Source organism: Scatophagus argus, chromosome 10 (genome assembly GCF_020382885.2).
Source record: "Scatophagus argus isolate fScaArg1 chromosome 10, fScaArg1.pri, whole genome shotgun sequence".
Lineage (NCBI taxonomy): Eukaryota > Metazoa > Chordata > Actinopteri > Scatophagidae > Scatophagus > Scatophagus argus.
Window position 1 is genome coordinate 8,192,538 of NC_058502.1, and position 18,761 is coordinate 8,211,298.

General features: G+C 40.5%; 2 protein-coding genes across 2 annotated transcripts; one reads left to right on the forward strand and one right to left on the reverse strand.

The window, feature by feature from the left end:
- The first annotated feature begins 929 nt into the window (after positions 1 to 929).
- On the forward strand, positions 930 to 10,657 carry cog2 (component of oligomeric golgi complex 2). The gene is made up of 18 exons (XM_046402061.1): positions 930 to 1,116; positions 1,507 to 1,668; positions 2,010 to 2,075; positions 2,164 to 2,244; positions 2,349 to 2,452; positions 2,822 to 2,930; positions 3,243 to 3,422; positions 3,526 to 3,650; positions 3,867 to 3,993; positions 4,131 to 4,270; positions 6,059 to 6,120; positions 6,218 to 6,369; positions 6,498 to 6,683; positions 6,819 to 6,891; positions 7,392 to 7,534; positions 8,427 to 8,566; positions 8,775 to 8,958; positions 9,038 to 10,657. The coding sequence occupies exons 1-18, from the start codon at positions 1,060 to 1,062 to the stop codon at positions 9,134 to 9,136; spliced, it is 2,190 nt and encodes a 729-aa protein (XP_046258017.1). The 5' UTR covers positions 930 to 1,059; the 3' UTR covers positions 9,137 to 10,657.
- Positions 10,483 to 14,849, reverse strand: agt (angiotensinogen). Its single transcript, XM_046402066.1, has 7 exons — positions 14,689 to 14,849; positions 12,987 to 13,441; positions 12,484 to 12,850; positions 12,004 to 12,128; positions 11,709 to 11,857; positions 11,274 to 11,430; positions 10,483 to 11,185 (listed from the first exon to the last, which is right to left on the reverse strand). The coding sequence occupies exons 2-7, from the start codon at positions 13,401 to 13,403 to the stop codon at positions 11,009 to 11,011; spliced, it is 1,392 nt and encodes a 463-aa protein (XP_046258022.1). The 5' UTR covers positions 13,404 to 13,441; positions 14,689 to 14,849; the 3' UTR covers positions 10,483 to 11,008.
- Positions 14,850 to 18,761: the final 3,912 nt, after the last annotated feature.

The window sequence follows — 18,761 nt, forward strand, 5'->3', positions numbered from 1 at the left end:
GTTTTAAGCCAAATTTGGCTACTGCACAAATTCAATCTGCTGATGAAATTGTCAGAAGTTCCAGAAGGGCAACTGAAAGGACCTTACCCTAACCTTCGACCTTCAGATTCCTTACTGCTTTGTTGTTTTTCTTTTCTGTTGTTTTGTTTGACCATATGTGAAACACACACAGGAGCAGTGGGCAGCATGCGCCCGGGGAGCATATTGGGTTAAGTGGGTTGCTCAAGGGCACATCAGCTGGCTAATGGAGGGGGAGGAGGGGGGCATTTTTCGCATTAATCACTCCACCACACCCAAATTTTTCCTGCCCGTCCGGTGGGGAACCAGTGACCCTCTGATCACAAGCCGCTTCTCCAACCTCTAGGCCACGGCTGCCCCCGTTTTAAATGTAATGCAGCATCAGTTAGAGTTGAAAAGCCATAAAAGGTCAGGATACATTTTCAGAATTGGCTGGTTGGCAGAGTCATTATGGAGCCTTGTTGCCCTGCTGTGGGGGTATTAGACCTGACATTCACCCGACATCCTGTACTGCTGACCATAGTGTTTATCATATTTGTTGATGAGTCCTGGCCAGTATCAAGACACGGGGCCATCTTGGTCACAAAGAGCAGTGACAGGCTTTTCTTTCTTCCAAAAGTATTTCACATCGTTTCTTTTTGGACCAAAGACCTTGGATTGACTTCTTACTCAGAATATCCTATGACAGCAACATGTAATCTTTACATTTAACTGAGTCACTTGCAATTTGAAGTTCATTACACTTTCATGCTTACGATACAGCTAATTAAGTGGATTGATCTATTGTATATTTTAAAAGACGCTTATTTTGATGCTCTATGAGAAGCTTTAACCTCGCCTTGCCACAATATATTTACTTCATATTGCCTGTAGGAGGCGTTGTAGCACTATTGTAACCTGCCCTGTCGCTGGTCCTCCCGACTCCTCTTCTTCGTTGGTGCCATTGCCATGTTTGCGGAAGCTCGGTAACAGCACCTAGCCTTCTTGGTGCTTGTGACTTTTTCTGTGTATACTGTTTGTAGCTGTGTTTTATAATCCAACATGAATCTACCGAAGGGACCCGATTCTTTGTGCTTTGACAAAGATGTTTTTATGAAGGTAGGACTCCTGTGACGTTACGTTTGCTCGCACGCTAGGGATATGCTGTTAAATTAGCTAACGTTAGCATTAGCTTTTTGGCTGTTAATACGTGTCCATACTGGATGCTCCTGTTTCTCAAACCTTTCATGTTTATTAATGAATAGAAACGCTAATCTAGTTAACAAGCTTTTAAACTTTAATGCTAAACTTTAATCGTGTCCATAATTAATGTTGTTCATATCGAGCATGTCAAACTCTGACAATACTGTGCATTAGCATAATCCTTAACTTACCTGTCCTTATGTTTGTAATACTGGGTGTTACATAGCTGATTACTATATGTTCTCTGTTATCTAATATGCGTATGTATGTATCCGTCTGATCTACCATTTGTCTCTTTGCCTGCAGGATGACTTTGACGTTGACCAGTTTGTGGCAGAGTGTCGAAAGCAGGTCCAGCTGGAGGAGATGAGAGAGGACCTGGAACTATACTATAAGCTGCTGAAGACGGCTATGGTGGAGCTCATCAACAAGGACTATGCCGACTTTGTTAATCTATCCACCAACCTGGTCAGTCGTTATTAATGTTGCCCATTAGCAACGGTGGTTGTGCATGTTAGACTTAACAACCAACACCTTGAAGTCCACAGGAGACAGAGAAGCAATCTATAAATCAGTGTCCAGGTTTACTGAAAATACTTATTCCATGATGTTTCAAAGGCATGCTTGACCTTTACTGTAAACAATCTTGATCGATATCACATAAGATTTTTGCCTTGCAGCCTGGTAAGCCTTTACTTTTAGTTGATAATAACACTAGCATATTGGTATTGGTGTGCACATTGGGATTTCAGCAAATCTAATTGTTTGAAGATTGTTTCTGATCTCATAGCTCTGCTCTCATGTCTCAGGTGGGGATGGACAAAGCCCTTAATCAGCTCTCTGTGCCATTGGGACAGTTACGAGAGGAGGTCATGGTAAGTGTTGTGTTTAAGTGTACTGTAATTTTTGGTTAATATCTACCCCAGACCTCTCATACATGTTTCTGGCTGTTATTTATAACAGAGTCTGCGGTCCTGTGTGAGTGAGGTGATCCAGGCTATAGACAACCAGCTTTACAAACAGGAAGACCTGCAGAAAAAAAAGGTTTGCTTACTTATCTCCCTGTCTAACTTCATTATTGTATCGTATTTGTTCATCATTAAATATTCTGTGTGATGAGCTCAATTTTCCTCTTCTCCATCCATCAGGGGTGTGTATTGAGGTTAATTCAGGTGGTGCGCTCAGTGGAGAAGATTGAGAAGATCCTCCACTCACAGAACTCCAAGGAATCGAATTCTCTGGAAGTCAGCAGGTAGGAAACTGACATTGCAGCAATCCCGCAGGCATCACCTCTTAGATAACCTCTCTTTGAATGAGGGAAAGTTATTTACCGAGTAAAGTCAGTTTCGGTATTTGCATTTCAATATTTGCCCTGACCAGGTGTCACAAATTGGATGTCCATTAATTGACAAATCAGTTTGAAAAGGTCATGTTTATAAATGTGTCCATCCATCTTTTTGGAGTTGTGTCAGATGCTGTTTTTCTATGATGTAATATTAAGCAATGTCTTCCATTGTCTTCCAACTATTCAAAAAGAACTGCAAAAAGTTGTTTGAGTTTGATCACTGCAGTGATGTAGTACTAAGTCTTTGTGCTTGACTCTGCGTCTGTCTATGTACAGCCCCTTGTTAGCAGGTCAGATTCTGGAGAGGATTGCCACAGAATTCAACCAGCTGCAGTTCCACGCTGTACAGAGCAAAGGCATGCCCCTATTGGACAAAGTCAGACCTGTAAGTGTCAATGGGTCAGTCAGTCAGATGGCTGATGAAGCAATAGCCACTCAGTTAGTCAATCAATTTGTCTATCTGACTGCGCTTCTGTCAGTCATGTAATTAAGTGAAAACCAATTTTTGTCCAATCCCTCCAGTTCCTCTCACAGAGCAAAATCATCATTGCTACCCTTTTGCATTGAATATACAGAAATCATCTCCAAAACACTGATTTATGATTCTTGTGGTTTATGTGTTTTGCTGGAAAATAGTAATAGTAGTTCTTTTTTTCAAAAAAAACAATGAATGTAACAAGGCCCTGTTTACTGCCAGCGTATTGCAGGTATCACCTCCATGCTGCAGCAGTCTCTGGAGGGCCTGCTGATTGAGGGTCTGCAGACGTCTAATGTAGACATGGTGCGGCACTGCCTGAGGACATATGCCACCATAGACAAGACTCGAGATGCTGAGGCCCTTGTAGGTCAGGTTCTGGTCAAACCATACATGGACCAGGTAAGCATGCCACATACATGTTGATATACTGTTGATCCAAGGACATTTCTGCTTTTTTGAAGTCATTAATTGATAACATTGGCAGAACATTTCCTTGTTTTAGGTGATAGTAGAGGAGGTGGTGAAGTCCAGTCCGAATGGTCTCCAGCTAATGTATGCAAGACTATTGGAGTTTGTTCCTCATCACTGTAGACTGCTTAGAGAGGTGACTGGAGGAGCCATATCAAGGTATTGATGTAAATTCATTTAAAGCATGCATGGACAAGTAGATCTTTGTTGTATTTTGAAATCCTCTTGCTTTTACTAGAAAAGCAAATTATCTACTTTGATCTGTAGAGCTGTTGCATTCAGCACAGTGACCACATACTTTTCATATGTTTTTATTTTTCTTATTAATGGAGTTACTTTGCATCATTTACTGTGCTGCTGCCTCTCCCTTCTCAGTGACAAAGCTGACACAGTGCCGGGTTATGATTTCCTGGTGAACTCTGTGTGGCCTGAGATGGTCAAAGGGATAGAGGAGAGGCTGGCCTACCTGTTCAACCCCGGAAACCCCGACATATTCTATGAGGTACAGCCACACAGTTGGTGACACAGTTGGTGTGTGTGCGCGTTCACTTTGCAGACATCCATTGTATGTCTCATAATTCAATGTTAGATTGAATAGCTTCACCTGTGTTTTCTCTGTTTACTCGTTATCTTTTCTAGCGTTACAGCACGAGTATGGAGTTTGTGCGGAAGTTTGAGCGTCAGTGCAGCTCGCAGGCCAGTGTGAAGAGACTGAGAGTACACCACACATATACCAGCTTCCACAACAAATGGAACCTGCCAGTCTACTTTCAACTACGGTGCATATTACCTCAATACCATCTATATATACTATAGATTGTGCATAGGTTTCACTTTGTAGAGTCCACTGTTTTATACAACATGTTGTCTGACTTTGAATGTCCACACTCTAAGGTGGAGCTTTAAAACTGTGTGACGAGCACTTCTAGTGAGGTATATATATATATCTTTTTTATAACTTTTGTTTATGAAATGTAGGTCACAGATGAAAAGTGCATACAGAAATACAGTTTCTTTTCTTTTCTTTTTTAACATTTATGAACTTAAATGAACACCGCACCCCCCCAATACCCATGTTCTTCTTGTACGGTTAAAATATAGATATATACATACTTTATTGATCCCGAGGGAAATTCAATTTAGTATGTCCTAAATAAGTTAATAAATAAATAGAATTACATACATATGGCATAATAATTAAAGACAAAACTAAACTAAACTAGAAATAATGGATAAATATAAACAAAAAGGAATAAGAGAAAAATATATATATACACACATATATTCGTACAAATACATATACATACCTACACAGTAGTAGCTTTTAAGAAATAAAGATAATAAATAAATATAATAATAAAAATAATAAATGTATATATAAGAATAATGATAAAATAAGTAAATAAATACATGCAAATATGAGGTGCTACTGCCGATCGTTAAATGAACAAAGTGACTTTTAATAGCTGCTTACTCCTCAGTCGTCATTGCGAATTTGTTATGCTGCAGTGTCTTAGGATGAATAAATGTTGGAAGAGGGGCAAGTATCTGCCACTGGCCGACCAGCACAGGGGGTTGGATTCATACATGACCATACAGAGGGACTTTACAGAGAAACTTCAATGGCTGGCAACCCATCTAGATAGTTAAGCAGAGGGCTCCAGTGAGTATAAAACCTGTCAGATGAACCCCGAAGTGAGAATTTAATCTTCTCCAGTTTCAGAAGACCTAAAATATCATGTAGCCAGACTTTGATTGATGGTGGTTGAGAAGACTTCCATAATAAAAGAATTCTCTTACGAGCAATAAGGGAGGCGATAGTGAGGCATATCTATAGCTGAACTTTCATGTGACAATAAGACTTTCTGGAAACTCATGCATGTGCACAACCTTAGATTTGATCATTTTGCATTGCATGGAGTGGATATGATAGTTATGTTCTAATCTTCTGAATTAAGACCTCTCAGCTTAAATGAATATGGTGAGACATTGGTGAAGGTGCAATTTCTTTTGCGCGTCATGTATTTTGAAGAATTGTCTGCTCTTGCTTTAATGATGCTACAGACAAGCTTTAATTAATATTTCAGCCTGTCAACATTTTTTTTAGGGGGAAAAAAGACAAATTGACAGACGTTCACAAGTTGAACAAAGGCTGTTTTTATAGGAGTCTACAAAATTGCACGTGGGTGTGATTTTCATGCAGAATGATGACAGGAAGCAAAATGTAACTTTTCAGATGTGTGTCAGCGTATTACTAAACATAGCCCATAAACATGACACTGGACCTTGACTGAACAGCCATTGATTTGTGTGAAAAAGAGAACTTGTCTACTGTTTGTCAACCTCCCCCTGCCTCCACACACTGTAAAGATTGGGGCTTGTGTCCTCATTTCCCAGTACAAACCTGCACAGTCCAGCTCTCTCCTAAAAGTCCATAATTTCCAAAGCCCACAGTGTTGTTTCACATCATGAACATGTGCCTATCAGAGCTGATGCAAGAAATAACCTGATAACTGATTGATTGTTTTGTCCTCCAACTCTCTGTGTATCTGTCCTCGTTTTTCCAGGTACAAGGAAATCGCAGGAAGTCTAGAGAACGCCATAAGTGATGGACTAGAAGCAGCACCAGGTAGGAATATATTTTCTATCATGAACACGAGTGTTTAATAATACTACTTCACTACTTTACCTGCAGTGACTGTGTATCTGTGCCTGTTTCTCTCCAGCCAGCAGTGCATACCACCTGCAGGTGTCTGAGGTGTTGTGGTCCTGTCTAGTGAGATGTTGGTCAGACAAAGTCTACCTGTCACCTCTGGCCCATCGCTTCTGGAAGCTCACACTGCAGCTCTACGCACGATACGCCAAGTTTCTTGACGAGGTAAACTCCGGTGAAGCAGAAAGAATTATTTTTAAGAGCCGCAGTAGTTCAAACAAAGCGCCATGCAAATGAATAACCATGATATTATTAGCTTCTCCTGTTTCTCATCTTGATTGGTGTCTGCACAGGTGTTGACTAAAACTCCACCTCCTGAAGTGAGTAAAGAGCCAACCAGGCCTCTACCAAGCTCGGCCTCCTCCACCTCCAGTCGAACATCAATGGACGAGGGCGGCAGTGAGAGTGGGAGTCCTACCTCCCTGTCCACCAAACAACTGGTCTACATTGCAGCTGACATCCAAAAGCTGCAGGAGAAGGTGCAAACACACAGACAGACCGAAGATGTGTATTTATTCATGTAATTCCAGTTAATTAAATCTGATTTATGGGTTTGTTGAGAATTATTTCAACTTAATGTTTCCAGACTGATAGCTTGCTTGTCTTTTTCTTAGATTCCAGAGTTGTCAGAGATGGTCAGACAGCGGTTAGAAGCCATCGGATTCAAAAACTTTGCCACTGTGGAGGGTAAGTTACCCACGCAGGGCATATGGATGTGATTTTAACTTCTTTACTTTCTTTGACTTGTGTTTGCTTTATCTTATTTTCTTTGTTTGTTCAGGAAATGAGGAAGAAATGCCCAGGTGCATTTTAAGACACTAGCAACCACTAGTATATAATAGTTGTTGCAAAGCACTGGATGAATAGAAACTGTAATATGAGTGGAATTTTCTCCCTTTTTTTGAGAATTTTTCTTAAAATGGCGAGGATTCCTGCATTTCTGCTGTGTCCTTATTTTTATGGAAAACATGCCTAGAGAAACATGTCAGCGATGACATAAATCTAGTGTTCACTGACATTTAAAAATGTAACCATTCAATCCCCAACAGGCTTTTGTGCATGGCATCTTCAAAGATGATATCTCAGTCATAAAATACAATCATTCCTTGCTCACCACTTCCTGGTTTAGCACGAAGGTAACTCAGACTGTGGTTGTTGGCATTTACCGCCGTTCTCATCTATAACAGATGCTTTATCAGACTCCAAGGTTTGCCTGTCAAGTAGCATTCCCACTCTGAACACCAAGATGACCCAACATCTTACTGAACGCAGTTGCCGCTTCCTGAAGAGTGCCTCTGAGGTTCCACGACTCTACCGCAGGACTAATAAGGTCAGCGAAGCAGCAGTCATGCACGCATACGTGTTTCTCCGATATGTCATAATATCACGTCTCTTGGGCCAAACATTGGGAGACTGAAGGGCTAATGCACTTGGATCTGTGATGTGGAATACATGCGTGTTAATACATGCATGGCATTAGATTTTCACATAGCTCTAACATTGCATATTGATGAACTAAATAACATTTCTGTATAAGGCTTTGCACACATTTAAACGATTTTCTGGCTGTGAGCAAATTAGATTTCCAAAAAGTAATGCGATTATTGAAGGTTAATAACTGACCTTGAAGATGGTAGTTTTTCAAAATAAAACAGTTTAAGGTCCATGTATGAATCTGTCAAGCACGCTCATTCTTTCTTTCATTCCAGCGCTGACGTGCTCACTCTAAATTTGTTTGTCTGCCCATTAGTAGCCACTACCATAATGTTTTCATTGCAGTGCAGCTGTGTAGCTCCATCTGAGTTATTCTGCTTCCTGCTCAATCAGCAATTTCTGTTGCTTTATTGGGAATGAATATCAGCGAGTGATTATGGGGGAAACACTGATAGCATATAGCACATAGTACACTGAATAAGGATGTCCTGATAATTCTATCTGCTGATAGCAAGTCTGATTCTTTCATCCTATTTTCCTATTTTTATATAATGCTACATTAAGAGAATGTAGGCCAAAAGTTTTACTGTAACAATTTAATAGAAAAAAATGTGAGTCTGCAGCTGTTGTGAGGACATGATGTCAACCGAACCTCCATTCTTAACAGCTCATGACACATGCTTCAGTTTCACTTAACTTCCAGTCTTCATCCTGAACATGAGCAAATATTGAAAGGTATATCTTGGCACCTCGCTGGGCATACAACATTCTTCTTCCTCCTTAAACAGGAACTACCGGTGCGAGCATCAGCCTACATGGACAATGCTTTACGCCCGTTGCATCAGTTGCTGACTGACTCAACGGGTCTGGTCAATCCCTCCACTGCACTAGAGTGGCTACGAGTTGCACTGTCTGAGTGCACACAGAGGTGAGCTAACACAAATATGCACGCCTGCAAACATAGCTAGACTCAGATACAGTACCTCTACCAGTGTTGACGAATTAAACAGCAAGTTCCATTGCTTTCATTATGTGAAAGTTCCATTTGTTTCATTATCTAAAAATATTCTTCTAGCTGCAGACCACAAGATTTGTATTTCCACCTTTTATTTTTTGTCTTTCTTGTGTGTGTTCAGGTACTATGAGACCATCTCAGAGGTGCTGAGCTCCGTGAGAAAGATGGAGGAGAGTCTGAAGCGACTGAAGCAAGCCAGAAAAGGTGCAAATACGACTACCATGGCAGGAGCAAATGGTGGACCCACAGATGACAGCAAGATCCGACTTCAACTGGCGCTGGATGTGGAATACCTGGGGGAGCAGGTAGGTGGTGTTTGACGAGTGCACAAACACGTGCAGACAAAGCGATTCTTACATTTCTTTGTACTTTTGTGTGTCTCAGATCCAGAAGATGGGTCTTCAGCCAGGTGACATCTCCATGTTCTCCACTCTGATGGACCTTGTGAAAGAGGCTCGAGAGCTCGCTGAACAGAACCAGTAAAACAGGTGACTCCATAGTATCTGAAACCTGTTAACGTGATGCACTCATCTGTGCATTTCCTGAAGACTTGTGAAGGGAAAAAAAAACAGTTGTCCCAGATCAAAGTCAACAGTTTATGATGATCAGAACGGGAAGAATGTACAGGGACGGATACTACTGAAATCCTTCGTCAACCACAAAAACATCTCTACTTAACGCCAACCATAGAGCCACAGTGCACAAACATTTTACCCATCTCATCAAGCAGTAAATTGTTGTTGGAATCAGCAGACGGTCTGTGAGTGAGACTGGATCATCACTGGTACAGAATCAGAAATACTTTACTGATCCCTTGGGGAAATTGGGTTCGTGTTGGGTTCTCCGACTTGAACAAAAGGTTATATGTTGATGAAATGTTTCTAACATGACGCTGGATGTCGGTCATATAAGCTGCTCTGTGGCAAGGTATTGCACCGACATCTGTCAGTGTGTAACATGTACATTTTTGTTTAAATCAAAGTTGTATAATATAATATGTTTAACATAATATAACATAATTTGGGAATAAAATAAATTTCTCTGATACAATGTTGAATTTTTGTTTTAATACAGCTAGAGGGTTCTAAACACTGTGTACAAGCCAAATTTCAATAACAAATTACTGCTACAGATTGATACACAAAAAACTTTGTATACCACAAATATACAAAGTTAAACTGCTGAATCCAGTCATCATTCATCAAAACTGATATTTATATTTCCATATGATTTCACACATAACATTGTTTGTACACATATATTTTTAATATTTCTAAGATATACAGTATAAGGTGCTACTGCAACCAGGCATCATTAAACCTTTGTTAGAGATGTTATATAAATATATAAAGCAGATTTTGTAATATGGGCATTCTATTTATTATCTGGTTTTAGCTGCAAAGTTATATTAATTGTATGAAAGGGTCACTACATTATTCTGCAAGTAATTAATATTTTTAAGCGCAGTTTGTGGGAGGCAGGATTTTGGATGAGATATGATCTGTGATTAGCCATCTAAGAAATTGTAATTTTATGTTTTAACTTGATTTTTAAAAGAAAATCAGTTGCTCTACAGTAGTTGATGAGATGTTTCCTAAAATAAGTAATTGTTTAAATTATTATCCTTTTCTCATCTCCTCAGCAGTAAATGACAAAATCACTAGAAAGCTGAATGACCTCAGCTCAGCATTTCCCTGTAGTCCAGTTTTGTAGACGTCTCTCTCTCTCCTGACCTGTTTGTGTGACTAATATTGTTGCAAAACTCATCTGCAGCATTGAAATGTCAACAATGAGAAACTTTGATAAAAAAATATGACATTTTAACCATGTTGGGATACAAATGTTTTATTACAGCAGTCACAAATTACAACAGAACAAAAATAAACTCTTAGTTACAATATACAACATCAATCATTCATCATAGAGAATTGTGGTTACTGTACCTAATATGCTGAAAAATACTGTACAGAACTTTGCTATAATAAATTTAACAGGAAAAAAAAACAAATTAGGATTTTTAACAGGCAGCTTGAAAACAACTCATCTTTAAGTAACAGGTCTTCATAAATACTGTTGTCATAAATCAGCTAGACGGTGAAAGATAACGACAATGCTGTTGAATATTGATCATTTGTGTGAGAGGCTGTGCTTCATTCTTCATGTACTCCATGTGGGCATTAATTCAGTTGAAAAACATGGGTGTGATCTAAATGACGTGTCTGTTGAATGATTGATTTTAGCGCCTGAAATGAAATGAAAGCTGTAGGCGATGAAGTACACGAAGTAAAGAAATGAGCCTCGTACATTTTTCACGTCAGAGGTTTCTTTTTTGCTGGTTTCAAGCACTATTTGACTTTACAGTGTAGGGTTGGTGATCTTTCCCAGCATTAGGATGGCGTTAGAATCTCCCTCTATGACAGAAAAGAAAAACGGCCGGTTGATGGACAGTTTCAGAGGAATGCCTGCTTCCTGGATCTTGTCCTGAGGTTCTGCTCCTTCCTCTGACATCTCAAACATAACCTTGTTGAACGCCTGCGGGGACACAGAGAGACCTGTTAATGCTGCACACATCCAGAGTCATTTCTATAATATGACAAGCTGACAAACTCGTGTACTTCACCTTATCTATAGTGAAGGGTTTGGTGTTGCTGAGTTGACTGAACTCAGCCTGAGAGCCCAGCAGTTTGGCCTCAACTTCTGGATCCATGTTGGTCAGAAGATCTCGCAAATCAGTCACAGACGACATGGAGAACTTCGGCAGGGACAGCTCCAACAGACTGGGTGGACGGACACAAGGGAAGCAGATTTTAAATTTTAGTGATCCGGCACAAAAAAGTGACATTTGAACAGAAATACATGTGACTGGCAACTATTAAATGCTGTAACTGAGTGACTTGTCGTATGATGTAGGTGAAATTTAAAGGGAAGCACAACAGGCGTAGAACATGAAGGACAAAAGATGCTTCAGATTTCTAGTCAACTTGTGATATTGTGAAGGACTTCAAAGGTGAAAGGAGGTCCGGGTTTTGGGTTTTCAGAAAAGCACAATGCTCACCCTTCCTGGAGGTTCTGGTGCCAGTCAGAGATGACATCCGTGCGTAGCTTAGACTCTAAGTCGTGCAGTTTGGTCCCTTCGTGGGGCAGGACCAGCAACATGTAGGACCGTTTGCTGAGAGACAGTTTCACAGCAGTGCACCGCCGTACCTTCATAGGAGCAGAAGAAAAATATTACAGATGAGTCCAGTCATTAAAATGTTCTCCACCCAAATGTATTTCATATCTTACATCTGTAATATGTGATGTACAGTAATACACAAGTCAAAAACCAAATCTCCTGAACTATGATTTACCTTATCATTCAGGTAGTGGTACTGACCCGTGTGGGTCATCAGTGGAGCCATCACTGTGGTTGTTTCATCCACATGAAACTCCTGCAAAGAAGTCTTCTCTGGTTGGAAGGCTGTTCTCCAGTTGCCTAAACAGGCACAAGCAAAGAACACAATGAGGTACTGTGAGGTGGTGCAGTGGTTAGCAGTACACAAAATATACACACTGTGATCGTAAGTGGTACAGTGTTTCGTTTGTCCCACAAAATTTAAAAAATTCTATAAGCTTTAATTATATAAAAATTATATAATATTTAATACCGATCTACTCCAAATACTACCTTTGGTAGCACACAGTGTAGTGCTTGAGTAGTTAAATATATATATGTTTAAATTGTGCTTTTAAATTAGAAAGTTAGTTTTGACTCTAAATTATTCATCTCAGTCTGTGTATTCTAAAATCGACAAAACAAAGGTCGAAATAAAAGAGAAAATGAGACCAACCTTGGAAGCTGAATAAAGTAAGAAACAGAAGGTCGCTGCTGGAATTCAGATGTTTGAAGACGCTCTTCACCTTCCTGTCTGACGTCTTCTCCACAAAGCTGTTCACCAACTGCTCTGCCTCCTGAGGTTTTGAGAAGTCCACGCCACGGATGAATGATGTGTCTGAGAAGTCCTGCGTGCCTTGAACAAAGTCCCCGGAGAGTTGAGCATGCTCGCGAGTGAAGGTCCACACCTGGGTAGTGATTTCATCTTTAGGCCCATCGTCCACTAGAGAGTTAATACTCTGCAGGGTCTGGAGAACCTTGTGTCCGTCCACTAAGGACACACAGTCCTCTTGGTCAGTGCCGCTGCTCAGGCCCAGTAGAAGCTGGAAGGAAAGGAGTGCAATGGGAAAAAGTTACTTCTATGAGTGAATGTACGGGACCTGACAATGACACAGGATCATATCAAGCATATTCTTAATAAGGACTTTTTTTTCTCTATACTGATAACAATTGACAGACCTGGAATGAGCTCGCTGTCTTCTTGGAGACTCCCAAGTAAAAGGTGACAAGGGATCCATAGGTGTTGACCGGAGAGAAGAGGCTGTTGGTGTTGTGCTGCTTACTGCTGAGTGCCTGGTACATCCTCAGGCCCAGAGAATTTAACAGTTCAGCCAGAACTGCTGTCCTCTCTGTGATGTTCTGTTTCTGTGCATCCAGTACCGACTGGTCCCTGCTGTCTGGTGTCAGGACTTCAATATCGAGGGAGGCCACAGGAAGTGTCTCCAGAGGCTTAGACGTTTGGGGCTGCAGGGTCTCACAGCTGACATTCTCAGCGGCAAAGAGGTGAAAAGGGTGAACGTAGACCCGATTGGCTTGGCTTCCTGAGAGGTAGCAGCAGAGTAGGAGGGATAGAAGAGGCGACTGCAGAATCTGCATTTTATGTTTTGTGGGTAGTCACCGTAAAATGATTCCTTCTGTAGAGAGAGAGACAGATATTTTTAGTTTACAACGAAATACCTTGAGTATACAACCCTATCAACTTCCACTTGAGTCTTAGTGAGCACTGTGAATGGTACATCAGAAATCTGGCTTGATCTGGTTTTCTCTCTCTGACAGGATTGGCTGGCAGAAACATTGGACATAGAGCAGCATGTCAGTGATGGATTGATTACTCTTTGTATGTCCTCTCTCCTGCTGGTCAGTGAATGAGAGCAGGCATTACCCTCTGCAACAGGGGTCGCATAGATAATGAAGATGTATCTACGTGTGTCTGTGTGTGAATTCGTATGTGTTTGCTGACTAAAATAAGACGGATGTTTCATTTGGTTTGCTCAGGCAGCAGTCAAACAAATTTACATGCTCAAATTGTTGACATACATTAAGCCAAAACAGTCTGGATACTGTTATTGGAAAACTAGTTTGGACAAATTTGTCTGTATTTATTTATTTATTGTATGTAAACAAACATATCTAAAATGAATTAATAAAAAGATTAGAAAGACAAACTTTCACACACACACATTAAGTGGATAATAAAAATAATGCCATTGTTTAATGGCTGACAAGTTCACGGAGATGTTTCACGTATTCCCAACTTGCCGTTGCAATTTTGTCACTGCAGCTGCTAATAATTTGAGAGTAAACACTGTTTAAAGTTGAACTTGTAATTTTTAACTCTTCTTCATTAACACTTTCTATGCATGAATATGGATGTTTGTGAAGAGTAACTTGGGTGAGTGCTCTCATGCAAAATAGGACTTTATCCTTTGAGTTGAACATGCAGAAAAGTGGACTGATGGACTCTTGGAAGACGTGAGCAAACAGAAGGTTTTCCTCTATTTGGACATGTATTACAGGACATGGCCTTGGTCCCTTATCAATAAAACTGGTGCACTCAAATGTTCTTATGGCAACCAGCCCACCTGTGTACCTGATGGCTTGATGACAGAAGAAAAACATGGCTGATTCATGATAAATCATGTTTTCTGTCAAGACTAATGATCTGATCCATCATTACCTTGTCTTCTAGAACTGGATTGAACTAAAAAGTAGGTCAAAGAGGCAGTTTGACAGAAGAGCTTTCGGATTTTTGAAGATCATAAAGGATTACTTCCATCAGTTCCACGACTCTGAACTGAAATATCTCCACTCGCCTATAACAAGTTTTTCTACTGCACAGTCAAAACACAATTACTGAGATAAAGTCAAAGTTTGCTCTTACCGTGTGTTTCTGCTCCTGCTGAGTGAGGTACTGAGTGAGGTCCGGACTTCTCCGCTCCCTTACTTTAAGCCAGCCGGCCAGCCGCAGTGCTCCCACTCTGGTTACTGATTAACCAAAGCAGCATTGAGTCAGGGGCTCTGCTGCCATGACTCACAGCCCGCTTTGTACTGACGTGCTACTGCTATAGATAAATAGGTCTGACAGAGGGAGGAAAGAGACCACCCAATGTCCCTTGACTTGTTGACTTTAGGAGGATGATGCAAGCGCATCCTGGAGGGGGTGAAAGCAGAGCTCAGCTTCCACAAAGGAGGAGTGGGAAGCGGAGGGGACACCCAGGCTTGTTTGTGTTTGAGAGTGACTCACTGAAATGTCACCATATTGTGGAGATGTTTGTTTGAGAAAAGGGAATGGCGTTGTTGATTAAATACGTGTGTTCTTTGAGATTTTGCTCAGTTTGGGGGTCAAACAAGTATCAAGTAAACAAGTCTTAAATCTGAATCACTTAAATCTATATAAGAAAAATAAAGAGAAAGAAAGAGGGGAGAGAGGGTAAAATGTAGACAAGAAATGGCCCAGATTTCCATATTGTATTATTCTGTTATTATTCCTGCAGCATGTTATTCATGTTATCCTGTCATCGTTTCTATGAACTCATTCACTCTTTCTCTCTTCAGAGTTAGCACTATTCACATTTCATTACTAGTGCAAAGTTAATGCTTTCTATAAATTTACAATAAGACTCATTAATTCATGGTGACTGATATCAGACATTCCACTGACTCGCTTGAACATTAATAATGCTAATAATAATAATAACTGGTGAATGTATAGAACAATAGTGTCTTCACTTCATAATTCTTTCATGTCTCTCTCAAACAGTTAAAAGGATATTACCCTTGGATATAGACGGATAACAAACCCAACATGCCACAGGAAAAGAGCAAACACCTTTCAGATGTTCTTTATAGGCAGACAAATACATTTATTAAGCAATCTGTTATTTACTATTGTAAGGTGACATCCGTCATCAGAATGGGGAAGATCCTTCACACACACCTGATTCAACAGGACAGCATACACTACATTTTCTCAACACTGTGTCATGTCAAATGTTTTACAGCAGTGGTTTTATCTTCTATGAACATTACAGCAATAATAATTGCTGGTGTAAAATTTAGAGTCTATAAAGTGAAAATGAAAATCACTTTATGTAATGCTGGAAGTCTTGACAGCGACATGTATGTGTCTTCTCTGATCTCTCATTAACTTGTTAATTTGGGTCTTAGTTTGTTAATGTATGCCTGAACAGGGTTTCTGACACAGATTTAACAAAAATGTTGAGAAATATCACTGACTTTTCAAGTTGAACTTACTGTTGACACGCCAGTATCATACACTTTTACACTTATTATACACATACTTTGAATGTTGATACTGGTATCAATGTTTAAGAGGAAAACACGTAGGCCTATTTAAACAATAAGCTTGAACATTAAAATTTGCTATCTTAGATAACAGTCAACTAATAGTATAAGATGACAGCAAATGTAAGAATTGAATTTAAATTTAACTTATTTTAAAGTTGCATTGATTGAATTGAACACCTGATAGAAGTTTTTTACCATATGTGAAACATCAGCTGCATTTATTTATGTTTAATTATTTAAAATGTTTACAGGACAATTGTAAGCTTCTTGACTTTTGTTGTAGTTGCTTCATCTTTTCTCTTACTGCGTAACCATTATGCACCAATTTTTTTTTTTTTTTTTGTGAATTCCGGCTTTGCAGTGAACCTCTATCAGATTCTGATTTATATTAGTTTGAAAATAAAAATGTTCAAATTGTCTTTGTGGTGGACATTTTATTGTCAGCTCATTTTCAAGTTCCCGAAAACCCTTATAAAGTTTTACTTGTATGTCAAACACCTTAAAACACATCCTGAAGACACAGGTGAATAACCTTTGTGTTTGCTTTATGATAGTTAACCAAGTGCGTGTTTCCCATCCACAGAAATTACTGCGTAATTTATCACTATTGCTGTTGGTGGCACCAAAAACTTTATGATGCTTAGATGACAGCCTACACTGGTAGACCCTGCATTGAGCCTACTGGACCAGCTTTCAGTTTAAAAGGACAATCAAGGGCAAGAATTAAGCAAAGGCAAAGCAACAGCTCATAGATCTGCATGGAGTATTATGAATTAGAAAATTATAGTTAAGTACTTAGAGTTTGATCAAGAGGATGGAGGTTATCCTGACCTGGACTATACTTCCCGTATCTTCTTGCCACTTGCAACAGTCCTGTTTGAGATGGGGTCACCCCAGCTGACTCTTACAGCCAGGCAGGGGGAGTCCAGGTCTTCTCAATAGCCAATTCTGTCAGCAACAGTTACAGAATTCACAGTCCAAGTTTCCAGCATATTCCTTTTCTTGTTGGGTGGAAATTACTGTGGCAGATGTCACAACCCATCCAACCTCCTCACCCAACATCTTAACCACAGGGTCGTATTACTTCAAAGGGTTTATCAGGGTTGTTACCTTCCCTGCCTATACCTGCTTCTTTCTTTTCCCATCTGTTCTTTGGTCCACCACCTTGTCTATATACTTGTCCTGTGTTTTCCCTGAGGTGTTTCAGGGCATTTGCGTACCATCATCACCCATCTTTCTACCTTCTGTGGAGCCATTTGCATTCTTTCAACTGTGCTCCATCCCAAGTCTTCCTTGCTCTTTCCTGAGCACTGTGCCAAGAGATGAGCTTGAATTGTTGCATCCTAAGTAGCCCAACTTCACCCATGAAGGAGGAGTTGGTAATGAGTCTAAGGTTTCTGCTAGAGCTTCTGCTGTCTGAGGTGGGGGGGTTAATGTGTATTCCTTCTTTGCCACCGTCTTGGTGTCCCCAGGACCCCAGACCCCTGACCACTGCATTTGGCCTTGGAGTCTGATCCTGAACAATCCTGACGATTGTTCAGTTTGGGTTTTTCACTTTCTTTTTTGATACTTCTGTCGTCTGTTCAAAGCCTCTCAGGTGTCGAGCAGGGATGAGTGCAGACTGTTCTGGGCTACCGAGCAACGTCAACTGAAATCCTGTTGTGATATCCGCAATGTCTGCTCCTCGTCTCCTGTGTAGCCTTCTGGCATCCTTTAAGGGGGCAGCAAATTGATATTTCTCAGTTAATTCAGTTTCTGTAGGCCCAGGCAGTCCTTATTCTCTGCCCAAGGTTTTCTCCTGGCCGTTGTCTTCTAACACAGTAGGCGTCCTTGGCCACTGGGGATCTCAACAGAATACTCCACTTTCAAGTCCCAAAGTGGGCGCCTAGATGACAACCTGCGCTGGTAAGCCCTGTGCAGAGCCCATTGGAGCAGCTTTCAGTTTAAAGGGTCAGAGCCAATAGATCTGGTCAAAAGTCTTATATCCACTAATGGTGGCTTTCCCTTCATAAAATCTGGAACTTGGAAAGTTCCTAGGATTGGATTTAGTGGCTAGGATTTAAGCCCGAAGGGTTTGTTATACATTTACAGGTGGCTACAACTAGATGAACCTTTTCGAATGCTTTCTGTTTGGGGTGTGCTCACCTTGGCTGACTCTTACAGCCAGCTGGCAGGCAGAGTGGAGGTCTTCTCAACAGGCAAATTATGTCAGCAACAGTAACAGAATACACAATCCAAGTTTCCAGCATATTCCTTTTTGCTGTTCTTCTTATATGAAGTTTCTGTTGTACAGTCGAGACCCTTGAGTGCTTGCTAATCCTTCTGGGTCCGAATGGTCTTCTTCTCTCCCAGACTCCAGATGCTCAGCACATCAACTCCCACAGGCTCAGTCTTTGAATCACTACTTGTATACCTAAATTTCGTCTGTCCCCCTCTCCTGGGTGGAGACAGAAGCAACCAAAGCTTCACCTGACAGCACACCAACAGTCCTGTCACCTGATTACCTGAACCATTTCTCCAATACACATTAATACCAATGCACAGGAACATTTACAATACACACCTCAGGAATATGTGTGGTTGAACAACTTATCATCATCTTACTTTGCACAAACATTTTGGTACTTTGCAGATGTTTCCAGTTTT

Coding starts and splice junctions, on each gene's coding strand:
- agt (XM_046402066.1), bottom strand. CDS start 13,403: ATGCAGATTCTGCAGTCGCCTCTTCTATCCCTCCTACTCTGCTGCTAC. Junction 12,129..12,483: donor TACTTTATTCAGCTTCCAAG/GTTGGTCTCATT, acceptor GTGCCTGTTTAG/GCAACTGGAGAACAGCCTTC. Junction 11,186..11,273: donor AACCCTTCACTATAGATAAG/GTGAAGTACACG, acceptor GTGTCCCCGCAG/GCGTTCAACAAGGTTATGTT.
- cog2 (XM_046402061.1), top strand. CDS start 1,060: ATGAATCTACCGAAGGGACCCGATTCTTTGTGCTTTGACAAAGATGTT. Junction 4,271..6,058: donor CCAGTCTACTTTCAACTACG/GTGCATATTACC, acceptor TCGTTTTTCCAG/GTACAAGGAAATCGCAGGAA. Junction 6,370..6,497: donor ACGCCAAGTTTCTTGACGAG/GTAAACTCCGGT, acceptor GTGTCTGCACAG/GTGTTGACTAAAACTCCACC.